Source organism: Molothrus aeneus, chromosome 3 (genome assembly GCF_037042795.1).
Source record: "Molothrus aeneus isolate 106 chromosome 3, BPBGC_Maene_1.0, whole genome shotgun sequence".
NCBI lineage: Eukaryota > Metazoa > Chordata > Aves > Passeriformes > Icteridae > Molothrus > Molothrus aeneus.
In genome coordinates this window covers 40,371,041-40,386,445 of record NC_089648.1, presented here as the reverse complement: position 1 = coordinate 40,386,445, position 15,405 = coordinate 40,371,041, and the positions used below count along the sequence as shown (strand labels likewise).

The 15,405-nt window shown below is 35.1% G+C and overlaps 1 protein-coding gene across 2 annotated transcripts in view; it reads right to left on the bottom strand.

Annotated features, from left to right (window-relative positions):
• Positions 1-15,405, bottom strand: part of TTC13 (tetratricopeptide repeat domain 13) — a 38,881-nt gene that overhangs the window by 21,868 nt on the left and 1,608 nt on the right. For both annotated transcript variants that reach the window (XM_066546741.1, XM_066546742.1), the window contains exons 2-8: positions 13,107-13,201; positions 10,833-10,908; positions 8,067-8,137; positions 5,708-5,773; positions 4,138-4,230; positions 2,961-3,077; positions 2,027-2,137 (exon numbers count right to left, since the gene is read on the bottom strand). In XM_066546741.1, the coding sequence (XP_066402838.1) occupies positions 2,027-2,137; positions 2,961-3,077; positions 4,138-4,230; positions 5,708-5,773; positions 8,067-8,137; positions 10,833-10,908; positions 13,107-13,201 (629 nt within the window). The remainder of the gene's footprint in view (positions 1-2,026; positions 2,138-2,960; positions 3,078-4,137; positions 4,231-5,707; positions 5,774-8,066; positions 8,138-10,832; positions 10,909-13,106; positions 13,202-15,405) is intronic.

Sequence of the window (15,405 nt, the reverse complement as noted above, 5' to 3'; positions counted from 1 at the left end):
TTATTGTCTCAGTTGGAAACATTCTTTTTAGGGATTACAGAGTAAATGATCATCTTCACACAACAGTGTGTACTGTTGCTATCACTGCTATCGCTGTTGTAAGGAATACAATGTAATACAAACAAAAGCTAATAAAATAAGCATGTGGTTAAAGAAATATTCCTCTTCAAAGAATCTGATTAAGAACTCAGCGTTTTAAACTAGAGTGGCTACACAAACTGGAATATTCAATACTGAGACCTAGAATTAAGGATGGAATAATCAACTACTTTATATTACTAACGAATGCCTGGAAAGTATCTTGAAGTCTTCAATGCAATAAATTAGATGCTGTAAGTAAAGAATTACTGGTATCTTCAGTCAATTTAGAAATTATTGTTTAGAAAAACTATCAAATATATTCTGAGCACTACAATGTGCACAAAAATACCCACTGAACAAAAATGTAGGACAATCACCTACAACTATAGAGAGGCTCATATCCTATAGATAAGTTTTAAAATCAAGATTATTATTCCAAAAACCAGTGATTCAAACAAATCTCTTTTCACTCAAAAATGAACACATCCACCCTCAACCCCCATCTTCAATTTTCAGCAAGCCTTATAAAACCTAACACATGGCATAGCTTTCCTTTAAAAGGCAGCCTGAATCTGACTGGAAGCTAAGGTGTACCTGGGAATGAAAAACCACTCATTGATAATCTCTTAACATGAACATCAGAGAGGGGAAATGCTTCCTTTGAGAAAAGAAACTGGGGAGAAGGATGTGGCAGTACAGAAATGTATTGACCTGTGTATCAGAAAGAAGAAAACTTTGCTTCTATTCTGCTAACTGAGACAGCACTTATTTTTGTCAACTTTCCAGTCAGCTTTTTCTTTTCGCCATCACTTTTTGGGGTCTCTGTTGCCTACAACAAAAATCAGAAATCCAGACTATTATTTGCAAGTGTCTCTTCTTACTGCAAGAAGACACAGACAATAGAAGTTCAATGACAGTCTGATGTTCCCACAGCATACAGTGAGACTGTGGAAAAAATACCTGCTGCTTGGGTACTAAAAAAGTGAGGAAGTGGACTGCAAAAAAAAAAATAGAGATAAAAAAATAGTGCTTGCCTATGAAAGATAGCGGGCTGAAACTCAAGAGTCCTGGGTTCCCTCCAGATTCTGCATACAACCCTTAATGAACCCCAAGCTGTTATCAGAGGTTAAAAAAAAAAAGACAGCTTCCACTGTTGAATTCAGGAATCACACCATTGCATCTTAATTTTTCTAACTGAGTATTTCAGATAACTATTTACTCTAATTATTAATAACTAATTTAGTCTAATTACTCTCTCCTCTGGAAAATGGCAGCAGGACCTCTAAATACTTTACAAAAAAGAAACAGGGGCAATATTACTACACCTAAAACAGAGAGAAGTTTTGAGTTAAAAATGGTGAAAACTTAAAGACATGGGATGAACTTACTTCCCTGCTGATTTTAGAAACTGAAGGAGCAAGTATGTTCCCTCAAGTTAGATATCAGCCTTCCAGAAACAACATAGGATTGAAATAAACATGCATAAATGCAAGGCTTTACCAGCACTTTCCTTTATTACTCATTCAAGTAGAGTTTAAAATTAATTTTAATTTGAATGAGTCCTAGCTCATTCAAGGAAGAGTTTAAAATTAATTTCTTCTTCATCCTTCTTCCCTTCCTAAAACTTAGGAAATCTCTACTTAATTTTTAAATTTTTGAACATAATCATACAAATACTAGCAGAGGTGCTAAATACAAATATCTTTCAAAGCATTATCCTTAAACATGTCTGTTATCAATGACCTAATGAGATTCAAGAAGACCTGCAGTACTTACACATCATATCATGGAATCTTTTTGTTTTGCTTGCACTCTTACCTTAAAAATCTTCCGTATGTGAGAGAAAATAGATATATCAACACCAATGATATTTCTACTGTTTTATGGAAATAACTTCAAATAAAGGGTATTGTTCCACATGAACTATTGTTTAATATAGCTTTACCTTCAGAAGTCCTCTGTGAAAGAAGGTTAAGCCTTTATAAAGCATAGCTATAGGCTGATTTTTGTTCAGTTCCAGTGAGCGCTGAAAATCTTCATGGGCTGTTGCATAATCCTATGATAAAGAAGATTTCAGATGACACAGAAAACACCATACACATAAAGAGGAATACATACTTTTATTTCTATAAAAGTAAACTACAGAATTTTGTTTAATATATCAAGTCAGTCTCTGGGCTAAGCAGCAATAATTATCAACTACCAATCAGAACATCAAAGAATGCACAATACACTTCCAACATTTACAGAAAGTGCTATATAAAACATGGTAAAGCAAATGGAAAAATAGCTGGAAGCAAACAGTGAAATCAGAAGAATCAAGCAGGAAATCAGCTATCTAGTATTCACACAATCTTTGAAGATGAAGTTATTGTTCTACATTAAAGCTTTAAGAACACGACACACAGATCACATAGCAAAATGGGATGTTAGCATTTTTGTAGGGGTTTTTTGTTTATGTGAGAAGTGGTTTTTTTAAGTATATAAAAGGCTTACTGCCTTGGTCATAAGCATTTTCCTTCTCAGACTGGTGTTTATCAATACTAATTAATTGCAGGTTATAAATCAAGTCAAAGTCTTTATCTACTTCCTACTCCTCAAACACAAAAGTATCTGAGGTGTGCATGCAAGGCACTTGTCCTCTGATTCTCAGCATTAAATAAATAGATTTGCAAATGAAATACTTAGTGAATACTCCTGAAGTGTCAGAAAGCAGCTACAGGAGAATCAGGGCTTTTGTAAGTAGATTAGTTTGGGTTTTTTTAACTAAATAGGAAAGAAGTTCTAGAACAAAATTAAGAACTAGAACAGAAGTCAACAAAATCATGAACAACATCCCAAACAACCAAAGCCAAAGAGAATCCCCAAACTCCACTAACCTCAGATATGAAGTAAAGGGTACCTCTGTGCCTGTAGAGCCTTGCTGATGGTTGTAGCTGAATAGCTTTGGTGAGATCTGATAATGCTTCACTGATTCGTCCTAGTGGGGACAATATCTAAGAGTACAAAACCAAAACACAGTTTAGAGCAGACAGACTGAATGGACTTCTTTTAGAAATAGAAGATTATTCTTTTCCATGTTCAGCTTTAACAGAATAATTGTATTTGCTAGAACAGGCTGGAAAGTTCCACTATAAATTTCAGTAATTATGGCTTTTAAATCCCTATGAAAGAGTAAATCTGGAAGAATTTTTCTCAAAACTATCAATGTACATGAACATCACCACATTCAGAGAAACCTTGTATTCAAAACTAAAAACGAGTCAGTCAAAGCAAAATACTCAATTTCAAGCCATTTCAACATATTTAAATGAAAATGTAATTAAAGTATCCTCCTAAGCCTAATTTGAAAAAAGCATTCCCCCAATCAAAAATGGTCCATTTCCAATTATTCGAACGCCCTTCACATTTTTAGATCAAGGTCAACAAATGTGCTAAGAGATCACAAAAAACATTAAAACTCTGAATATTATGGCAGCTATCATTATACAGGATGCTGACTGTAATATTTATACTTTTGGTTTGTCTACAAAGCTGCTTCTTAACATCTTAACATTTTCTGTAATGCTGTTAGCAAACCAAAACTTGATTTTTAAAATAAAAAATATATGTGGGTTAGAATGACTTTTAAATTACATGCACAAATATAAACTCAGAACATTCAATTTAAAAAAAAATTTGGTGTTTTAACAACTAGTATTCACTGTAGATTTACTAAGGTGACAAAAGGTGCAAACAGTAAGGTTCAAGTGATATTTTGATTAATTTTATAAAAAAAATTTAAACACAAATGTTCTTGTTATAAAGTATGTCAAAAATTGAACACTTACACATAATATATGCCATTCCATTGGCTAGAGTAACTCTATGTGGTCTATGTCTTATTTTAAAAGTAAATATTCCACAAATTACACTGCTTGAGAGGAAATGTGTATATTTTAAAAGAAAGGAGAACAGAACACCAAGCTTTAGCCATTAAATCAGTTAAGATATAATTAGAAACATGGTATAATTGCAACTTCTCCAAAAGTCTGAAATGACACAAAAGATGCTCACTTCTGCTCGCTGTTCAAATACTTCAGGATGATCTGGTTCTAGACTAATCACCCTACTGAGCTCAAACAGAGCAAGTTCAGCATTTTTCATATCCTGAAAAGGAGAAAAATAAACAAGGTGAACAACTGTGCATACTTAGACTAATATACTCTCAAGATGAAGGACAACTAGATTGGCTAAGTGTCTGAAAGTGTAACAGTTGATACTATGACACTAAAAGCTCTTCACACCTTTGCTAAAAACATCAAGATGCATTATTCTGCAAATAGCTGGAAAAAAACTACGTCTTCTACAAACAACGAAACTAAACTTTGTTTAGTTTCAGCTTTGTGTTGTACCTCTAATAATTTATTAATATAACTCTGTGAATACATATTAGATTTATAGCTCCAGAGGTACCTTGCTTGGCAGCAAAGCTGGTTCAAGCTCCCACATGAATTCCAACACACAGGAACATTCATACCCACCAGTGTTGTCATCAGCACTGTCTGCAAATTAAGCCAAGTAGTACTGATAAATGGGGTGATGCCAACAGCATCCTGCTTATCTAAAATTTTAAACTGTCCTCAATTAAGTAGTTAATCAATAGGATGGAAGTAGTTACTTCATTGGAAAAAAATTCGAAGTAATTATACAGCACATTCTAGATTAGATTCCATTGATCTTTTTCTTTTTTCTCAAAGCAAAGAAATTTTGTGCTTAATATCATCTTTGTGTCTTGAAGGTGTCACTCAAAAACTTTTATAAAGTGAAGCTGTATCAACACCTAGCTAAACTGAGAAAACAAACTCACACTGATGTTAAAAACAAGCAAGTATGAGGGACCTCAAGCTCTTGACAGTACCCCTAGATAATTAAACACTCTGAAAAAAAAAATTTTTCAAGGAGTTATTAAATTATTCATTCTTCTAGAACTATAGCAACTATTCAGCCGGCCACAAATTTCTACAGTCTACTCATAAATTTCTCTCGGCTCAAGAAGTTATTTGAGCAGTAAGTATTGCAACCAAGTAATTTAACTTTGATTTTTTCACAAATTCAAAGTGGTATACTTATCAAGAGGCATAAGCAATCAAAAAGCAATGTGAAGTCCACTGTATTGGATGAGCTGACAATGTTTCCAGGCTGCAAAAGACTTTTTCATTTCCAAATACAGCTGAGGTATGGAGATGAATTCAGTGGGACTTCATAAATCTTCTCTCAGAGGCAAAATACTGCCTGTTATCTTAATAGGCAACTCTTTCAAGAAGCTGTGACTCACAGCCTTACTATCAACCACTCACAACAGTGCCTAATCTCCTCCTTTGGCACACTTATGTTGTGCAGCTTTACTTCCACAGTCTCACAAAGCAAACACACCCATGGCTTGAGCAGTATGATCTGCCAGATCCCTCTATGTTATACAGTGCACCAGCCAAGGGACAAACTCCTCATGGAAGTAGAGCATCACAAAGACTTTGGGGTGTACTTAACACGTTCTCACCAGTCTAGTTATTCCTGTTACAGGCTTTCTTATAGTTCAGACTCAAATAATTCAGTTGGGTATTAATTTAAAAAATTATCTACTCACATGTAGTCCTTTTTTTCCATATGCTATCCCTCGTCCATAAATAGCACTAACCAGCTCTGGTTCTTCCTGTTAAACAAATAAAATATTAATTTGTGGTGTGGGTTTTTTGGTTTCTTCAATATGTATTTGATTTTAGCTGATCTAAAGTAGTAAGCAATGAACAATCACAGCTGCCAGGCTAAGAAATTTATTGTATTACAGTCCATACTTTCATATGCTCACAACTTCCAATTCAATTTAATGGAATTGTTCTGGAGTATTTGTCTGATAAAAAAGCCAAACAGAGAGCAGTTATCCTGCCACCTACCAGAAACTATTACCCTGCGTACATTAGACTAGATTACAATACACAGTATTCATTAGAATACTCTGTTACCCAATGCAATAGTTGTAAACCTACAATTATGGTAATTATGCTTACTTCCCATTATGGTAATTATGCAACTTCTTCTGTCTCATGTCACGGAACTGATAAGATACATAAAATTTGGCCACTCAAAGCTTATTTTGCATGCAATTTAAATTTGAGATTTAAAATTTGGGAGTAAGATATTATGACATCCTGATGAAATTTATATTCAGACAGCAACTAAAAACAGAGGTATTCTACTAAAATAGTTCTGTAAAATTCAAACCAACTTTCCTTGAGTTAGATTTAATTTTGTGACTTTCCTACTTGGGCACTTAGACAGGATGCACCCTACACAGTAAATCTACTTCTTGTTTGATGCCATTTACTCCAACCACAGTTTCCCATACAAATTTCAAGAACTACACAGCAAAACTGTTTTGTCAACACAACAATGCCTATACAGTGAAGTTTGCCTGAAAACCAGTCAGGAATCACCACCTTCACACCTGCAAGGAAAACAGCTGTCCTACAAAGTTTGTAGCACAGGCCTGGTCTTTTTTAATTGAGACATCTGCCAAGAAACAAACTGTTTCCTAAGAAACAAACTGCTGCGGACAAAACAACAGAGCAAGTGACATATCAGTGCAGGCAGCTTGCCAGACTCCAGCTGATTCCAAGTTTACGCTTGGCTACATCAACAGTAGGTAGCTTCCTACTCTTAATACCATGGCTAAGAAAGGCTGTTTAATTCAGTTAAATGTTTTAATGCTCACCTTATATGTATTTGAAATTGCCTTGTGGAAAACTGAGTGAACAATCATGATTACTTCACAGCCTTTCAGGCCTACCATAAGCATGATATGAAAGCATACTTTAAACTGAAATGTGGACGCTGCAGAAGTACTCTAACACATAAACGCCTCTCCCAGTATCTTTCTAAGGTTGGTGTATCTTGCTAATCTTCACCTGTATTATGTTTCCTTCTAAATAAAAACAGGAACAATACGTAAATCCAGTGGTTTTCAAAGCAGGATTTCTCATTAGGGTAAAAAAAAAAAACCTTCACATTAAAACAAATCAAAGACAGATACCACTAAAAACCTGTATCAACCACATAAAAATAAAAGCACACAAAAACCCCAAACATTCTTGTCCTCAGATAAATTCCCTGGAATAATTCCATTAAATTGCTACACTTCCACTCAATTTAAGAACAAGCCATATGACACTTAAAAGAAATACATGCCATTATTTGCAGTATTGCTTTCAGATTGCATTTGGGTACTTTAAACAGTTTAAATGAAAAAGTATGTCCATGCTTCTGGCTGTTCCCAGGTTTTTAGCCATAAAAATGAAGTATTTTAAAATCATCTTTAGTTGAAACTTATAAATTGTTGGGGCTGATTTTGTTTTAAATGTGACTACCTCCTATTTAACTGCAGAAGATTCTGAATTCTTTATTTTGGTCAGGAAAGACACTCATAATATAAGTATTAGTTATGTTTTATTTATATATTAAACTGATTAAATTCTTATCATTGAAAAAGGATAAAGGCAGCATACAAAATCATTTATCATTGAGAAAGCAATGTGTTACTTGCCACTTGCAATAAATTATCTCTGTCAGGGCTTTTTTTCTCATGTTATTGGCACCATGCTGTCACCCAAAAAAGTCTACTTTAAAATATCTCATCCTACACAACAAGCAGACATCTAAGAGACTTGAGCTCTGCAGAGGTCAGGCCTCTGAAAAAACGTGCTTTTTTGGTCAAAGTGCCATAAAAACTTTATGCCTACAGATGAGAAAAATACTCACCAAATAACCAAGATACTGATCACCCAGTTCTAACAGAATGCTTATGTTTGGATGGAAAAGAAAATGAACAAACAGTAGAATAATTACTCTCATTTAAAAATACTTAATTTAATATTTGTTTTATTAAAAGCCATATGTGGCAATGGATATTTTCATTAAGTTATTTTTTGGGGTCCAAGCAGAAAACTTACCTGCAGCATTGTTGAAAAATGTCGTATAGCTTCATCATACAAGCCGTTGCCAATCAACACGTAAGCAATTGCTAACAAAACATTAAAAATGTAAACAAAACAGAAAAAAATTCGACTTTTTAAAGCTATTAAATACACAAATTGTAAAATGTTTAAATTCCTACATTGCAGTGATGATTACTTTAATCAGAAGATTCCTGAATGGCCACCAAAATGACATCACTTCCCTCAGCCATTACCTAGCATTCATGGATTACTCAATTCATACAGAGCTCTTCAGAGCTCTTTTGGGGTTTTGTGATCTGCCTGTGGGCTTTTTCTCTCCTTCTTACAAGTCGTTTAGGAAAGGGCCCATGTTTGCTTCTCAAATACTTAGGATCAGAAAAGGTACTATGATCCCAATACAATAGTCCTGGATGCTTTCTCAATTACAAGTGCCACCTGGCTATTACTAACTTTTCTTTGACAATTTGATTAGGGAACTTCTACTTGTTTGTACACATATTGATAAACTTTATTAGTTCACAGTAAGGTTTTCCTTCATTTGAATTACCTAGAAATACCTCAACTAAACTGATTTCATTATTTATAAAACAGAAAAACAACTGAATATTCAGCTATGTTATAATTATGAAAAGCTTTCAAGTTCTTGTGCATCCCCCATTTTGAAGTAGAAGCCAAGTGTTTGAAAAAGAAACAGACCATTAGAAATACGTTCCTGTAATCCCCACAAGATATAAAAATACAGTCAAATCACAAGACTGGAAAGTTGTAGTTTTGCTTGCATGACTGAAGTTCAGTTCTGACAGCTGAATATCTCAAGATTGCTTCATTTTGCATGTTTTAATCTCTCACAATTCTTAACTCTGAACTAAGCTCTGTCTACACTGCCAACAAAACCTTGAAGACCGCAGCTATGAAAGTTACAGAGAACTTTCCCCCAGGCAGTTTGTTCAAACACCTGGCAGTGGAACTACGAGCAGATTTCACCTTCCCCCACTTACAATGAATTTAACAACAGAAGAGGCACCTCTTAGCTTAATTATTTATTCAAACATGAGAAGAGACAAGTAAGTCATTTAAAGCAAAGGCATTATTAATAGGACACGGACACTTATCTTTCAGGCAGGCAGAGCCACATTGTTTTGGCAGTGCTGCTAAGCACAGTTCATTAAAAAGGAAAACAGTTACATGAAAAAGAAATAAGAAGTGTATTTAATCCAGAGCTTGTCTCATACTTGGAGCACTTCTATTATGAAGAAAGAAATATTTGTGTGCAATATAAGCTTTCTCCTCAATACATAAAAAGCTTCACTTGGCACAAATACAAAGTATTACCAAAAAAGGGAAAAAAATGGCCAGGGGCAAGGACAGGATGAAGAGCTCTTGAATTTTCCTCATTTCATCCTTCTTCTTCAAGACTATACAGCTATTACTATCATCTTTAGGGTTCCAATCCCTGAACACAGAAGAAGTGGAACATAAAATAAAGTCAACTCAACTATTCCAGTGTTAAGAAAAAATGTGGAGGACACAAGATAACCAAGACTTATATTGTCACTCAGTTGCCTTACTGATAACAACTGTATTTAGTTTATACAAGACACTTGGCAAAATGCCACACTGAACTGTGAACTGTCTGCAAAACTCTGGTAAGTGGCTGACAGCTAGTACCTGATACTGTACCAACTTCTTTTTAAACAGTATCTTTTTGATTTTTAATCTTTAATATTACAAAACTACAAGTACTTCATTATGAAAAAAATCCAATGGTTAACAATGGCCCATTAGCCAAAGTATTTCAGTCCCAACATTCCTTCAGAGGGTCCCATACATTCTGTGTTACTTCTCCTACATGCCAAAACACGAGGAAAGATCTACCAGCATAGCATTCCAAGTCTACACAACAGACACTAGAAGTATCAGATATTTTCATCTGAATAGAAGTTTGGTATTCTTTGCAGGATCCTATGAACATAGCTAGCTAGTCTAGGAATATAAAAAAAGATTAAGCCCCCAAGTTTTCCTGGATAAATTCAGGAAGGTAGAAACTATGTAAAATAAAACAACTTTCCTAATTATTTTAAATTCATTAGAGGGGATTAAAATCTCTCTTTGCTCTTATACAAAAGATGCTCTGCTGTCTTCCTTGACACACATCCTCAACAATCTCTTTGCTGCCTCGTAATACCTCTATTTGAAGAACCAGTGCAACTCTGTTTTTGAGTCCCTTGAGGAAAGTATTTTCTGTTCATTTATTAGAAATGCCCCTACTTCTTTGTGCCGAGTGTGCCTTGAAAAAACTTCAAGTAGCAGCCTAGGACATAATTCAGAAAGTCTTCCTGCTGCATATAAGTTTTGATGAGAGGAGTGGGGAGACAGGAAACAGATCCAAGATCTATGCTTCATAGAAAGCATATTGCATTGATTGCATTTTCTGGATGTTTGAACAGTTTTAGTCATCAATGATCACAGAAAAATGGAAACAGGAAGTAGCTGAGCATATTAAAAAGGACTTAATCAGAATTCTTTTTGACCATCTGCTTAAGCAGACATGGTGAAGAATTCTAGTGAAGAAAGCAGGAAAGGTTTTTAGCAACAGAGATAAGTATATGCTCTATATGACCAGAGAAAACTTGCTGTATTTACAACTTATTAAGATCAATTTGAAGTTAATGCATCACTTCAATCATCATTTTTCAAAACATTTAGTGCTAATCAATAGCACATCATTCACCTGCACAAACCTTATATAAAACATCTTACCCAGTTCTTCATTTGTGTTGTCATTATCAGTAGCAAATGGAAATCGTTTCTGCTCGGCAAGCAACTTTGCTTGACTCTGTAAAACATCATATTTTCAAGTGTTCAGCAAACAACAACACAGAATTTAACAAAAAATTCATGTCTTAAATCCTTAAGAGACTGCCTTAAGACACAAAGGTAAAACTAATGTGATTTCACTAAGGTAACTGAAATCAAGTTCATTCCTAGTCTTCTACAGGGAGAAAAGCTTCTCTTCAGTCAGATGCTGCTGTTTTCTGCTCTAACGTAAGGATAACCAAACCTCAGAAAGAACACTGTCAGCATTTTACCAGGGACTGATGTTTCTGAATTGCTTTTGCTTAAGGTGAAGTTTTCTGGCCTTTTTAAGATGCCGTACTTCTTATGAAAGTTTATACTGTTTGCCCTATAATTATTCCTTTGTCTCCTGCAAGGGAAGAGTACTGCAGAAGAGTAAAACACTGAAAATAAACACTGAAAAGAGCAACACTCCACCAATATAGAAAAGCTAAACTTCACAATGCCATACTAAAAAGGCTGTCCTTTCAACAATGACATTCTATCAGTTCTACACTTTGTTCAAACTGTAGTCTTATCTAAGATGTCTGTTCCCTAAATAATGCATCTATAGAAACCAATAGTGTCAAAGACAAGCCCCTCAGAAATGTAGAAATATTCAGCTCTATTTATTTCCACAAATACTTTTCATAGACAGCTGTAAGCCTACCAGAGTAGTTTATGTTAGAAAAATACAAAATGTTCATTTAAATCAATAGGTATCTCAAACTGTTTTAGGAAACAAGAAGAGGGAAAAATATCATCTCTCTCCATTCAGTTATCTTCTTTCAATTCAACTAAACAGCTTGTTTCCACTACTGTTCTCCTTTAAGGTTGCTTTGCCTGTCCAATCAAAAGTAGTCACACCAACTGTGTCCACGACACAGACATTTCATTTACCTAAAAAGTGCAAAAGTTAAATGGCCAGATTCCATTGCACAGTTTTTGCCCTGTGTGTCTAATAATGAGGAGAACATTTAGTCTGCTCTAAGAAATTAAGTGTTTTGGAAAGGAAGAATGATTAGCAAATGGATTTTGCAAACTTTTTATTTTTGACTGCAATTAAAGGCAGCGATGTATGAGCTGTACATTACACTATACCACTGAAAATTGTTAACTCTGCCTATATCTGCCCCTCTGCACTAACAGAGTGTGGCAGTTATTTCCCTCATAGAGAAAAACCACTAATAAAACAGCACAAAAATGAGCAGGGTACAACAGATATAACAATAAGAAAAATAAATCTACATTGCAATCCATGTGCATTTACAAACACAATGTTTTCATATCAATGGCCTTCATGCAATATTCAGAAAATTACCTTTAACACTTAACTCCAGAAAACATTATTCTTCTACAATCGTCTTAATATTAGGAAAAACATTTTTACTGAAGGACAATCTCTTCCTTGATGGATTTACAAAAACAGATCTACACATCTTTGTCTGCAGACAAAGATATAACCAGATTCCACACTGGTATTGGAAAATAAGCCCTGAGCAGAAGAATCTCAAAATACATTAGAATAATTTCCTATGGATTACTGAGCTGCATGTGACAGCAAGAGAAGTACCACTACCTCATCTGTTTTGTCATTACAGAGTAACAGAACCGTTGGGGTGGCAGAGAAAGTGGTTTCACACCTCAACAAACTGAATTCAGGTAAAGGTTAAACATCCTGCAACTCTACAAACAAAAAATGTGAGTCATTCTGTCTGCAAGGAACAGGAGAATTTTCATCATAGCACCATGTCCCAACAGGTTTAATTCTTGCTCTCTTGAAAACAATTGCTTTGTTGGTTTTTTTTTACAGGGAAATTTCTTTCTAACAAATATACATTTCACTGTGTTAGAAAGAATTGCTGGTACTGTTGGACAAGACTAGAAATATCTTCTGACCAATAGATGATGAAGTCTAAGGAGAACATTCAAGTTAAACAATTGGCTTAGTGGATTTGCAGTATAGTAGTTTTAATTCCAAGAGCCACCTTTGGAGAAGTTGCTTCCAGTTAAAATATTGCTTACACACTCCCCCAGTTTATTCATACTTAAGCCTTTTGGGCAGCTATGCCTACTGATTAATAGATCTATTTGCATTTATTTCCTGAACTTCATTCTAATTAGTTATGCAGCTGAAGTGATCTGCACCTTCAACAATCTAGTAAAATTATTTGGTACACTATATTCTTGATAACATACCAGAATTTTTTCTGTATTCAAGGAAAGTATAGATTCACAGGACGAAGATCCTCCTATGTCACAATCCGATTCATGGAAGTGCAAAAATGATGAATCTGGGAGAAGAGAGAGAAAATACTTTTAGGAACTCATAGAGTTATGTATATGTTCTATTATCATGTCTCACATTTCCTCATGTTTGGCTGAACAGCTTCCCCACAGGGCATCCCACAGGGCAGAACTTTCATGAAGCGCTCTCTGCCCATAGCAATACACCCACAGAGCCAGGGAAGCAATAGCTGACATGAAAGCTTCATCTAATTAGTTTTATCCCTACTTATGTTTATGGTTCTGGTTATAAATAGATTAATAAAAAGAGGTGCTAAAAAAATGGGGCAGAGGTGAAAAAGCAGGAAGCTGGAAGCAAATAACAAGGGCTTGGGGTAGGCATGTCTTCTTTCAGCATTATGATTCCATTCTCTCATCCAAAAAGTAGCATACAGAATTCATTCCAATCCCAGAGAGGGAAATAAATGGAATGGACCACAAAGACGTAGGGGAAAAGCTGCAGAAAACAGAGGTATAAAGACTGCAAAAAGCAGTCAGAATAATGAACTGTAATTGACCAAACACATACAAAGGTAAGCTACTAAGAATGTAATTTCAAAAAGTGTAAGGCTGATTCATTTCTCCTAAAAGTCAAACACAGCTTTTTGGCATAGCAGAGAAAAAGTTTAAGATATAAAACAAGATACAGAAACCACTACTTCCTCTACATGATGCTTTTAATTGCTATTCCAATAGAATTGTTAATTTTCAAATCTTTGGAACCTAGAGCTTCTATCATCTATCTATCTTCTATCATACCAAATTTTATCATCTCCCTTGATGTTTGTAAATCTAAACTTGATGCTAAGTTAGAAAGGCTGGGGGCAGGGTGGGCTCTTATATTTTAACTTCTTAAGGATTGTAGTTAATTAATTCTCTATCTCTCATAAACACAGAGCTAAAAAAGAAAAAGAAACAGTCTTCTTGTAAAGAGAAATAAAGGAAGCATCTAAAATCATTCCCTGTAAATAGGAACTTGGATCTACGTTGAGCCATAAATGATAACCAGTGGGAGAAGTTTTACAACAAAAGCAAGGGTGGTAAAAAGCATAAGTTCAAAGTTTAAAGTCAGTCCTGTGAGAACAGTGGCAAACCACTCCTAGTTTCCAAAAGGAGCTCTGCTAGCATGAGGTTTCATCACTGCCCTTTGTTCTTCACATTGGTCAAACACTCCTGTACTACGCCAGCGTTATTAACACATTACTTGTTCCTGTTGGTGCTTGTGATTCAGTAACTTCAGAGTTTTGGCTGCAGACTCAACAAGAAATTTTTGCTTCAGACATCAAAACAAAGTGGTACAGGCATGGCCTACCTCTGGAATAATTTTCTTCACAACAGCAAGGATTTACTGAAATAATTTTTTGTAAGGTGGTAGGGAATAAGACAGCTAAGCCACAAGCTTGATACAAGCTACAGCTCCCTCAAATCTCGCAGTTCTTGGGGCAACCAACTGCTTTACTCATATGGAGAAATGGACCTGCCTTTGTCTGCAAGTCAGACACAATCAAAACTGAACCACATTAACAACTTCATGAAAATGAAGTTTTCTTCATTTTCAGAAACACCAACCAGAGAAAGTACTTTGGACCTTTTAGTAGGCTACAGGGAAAACTATTTGAGACCAAAAAAAATCTCAGCTTCTGTGCAAGTGGTACTAAAACAAAGACTGAGAGCTCAAGGGAATTAATTTTTCAATTGGCAATTCATTTAGTCCTTGCACGTAAACAGCAAGGAGCGAATTGGTATACAGCTATTTGAAAGTAAGTAAGTTGTTCTGTAAGTAAGGCCTATCTTACTACCAGTGCATGCAAGGTACCTGGGACACCTGATGATTCAAGCAGAACTCTTTGTACCAATCCTAGTTACACTGGTTTCTTTAAAACAACATCCGCTGTTACATCAAAATCTAATCTTCCAATTCCACCTCTGAAGGAGTGCCTTGAGTCAATCATTCATGTCAGGTCTAGTAACAGATGTAATCAAGTACTCTGCCATTTATTAACTTGTAGGGTATACAGATTTTTATCTCAACACTCGGTGAAAGTCTTCTTGTTTTATGCTTAACCTTGAATAATTTGTAGCAACGGTTACCTGAGATAACTTTCAAGATCTGGTTTCACCTTTAGGTACTATGGCTCTCAGCCACTGTAGCCACACATACACACATACAAAAAGGTGATAAAAAGTAACCAAAGAACTTTATAATGTGAAG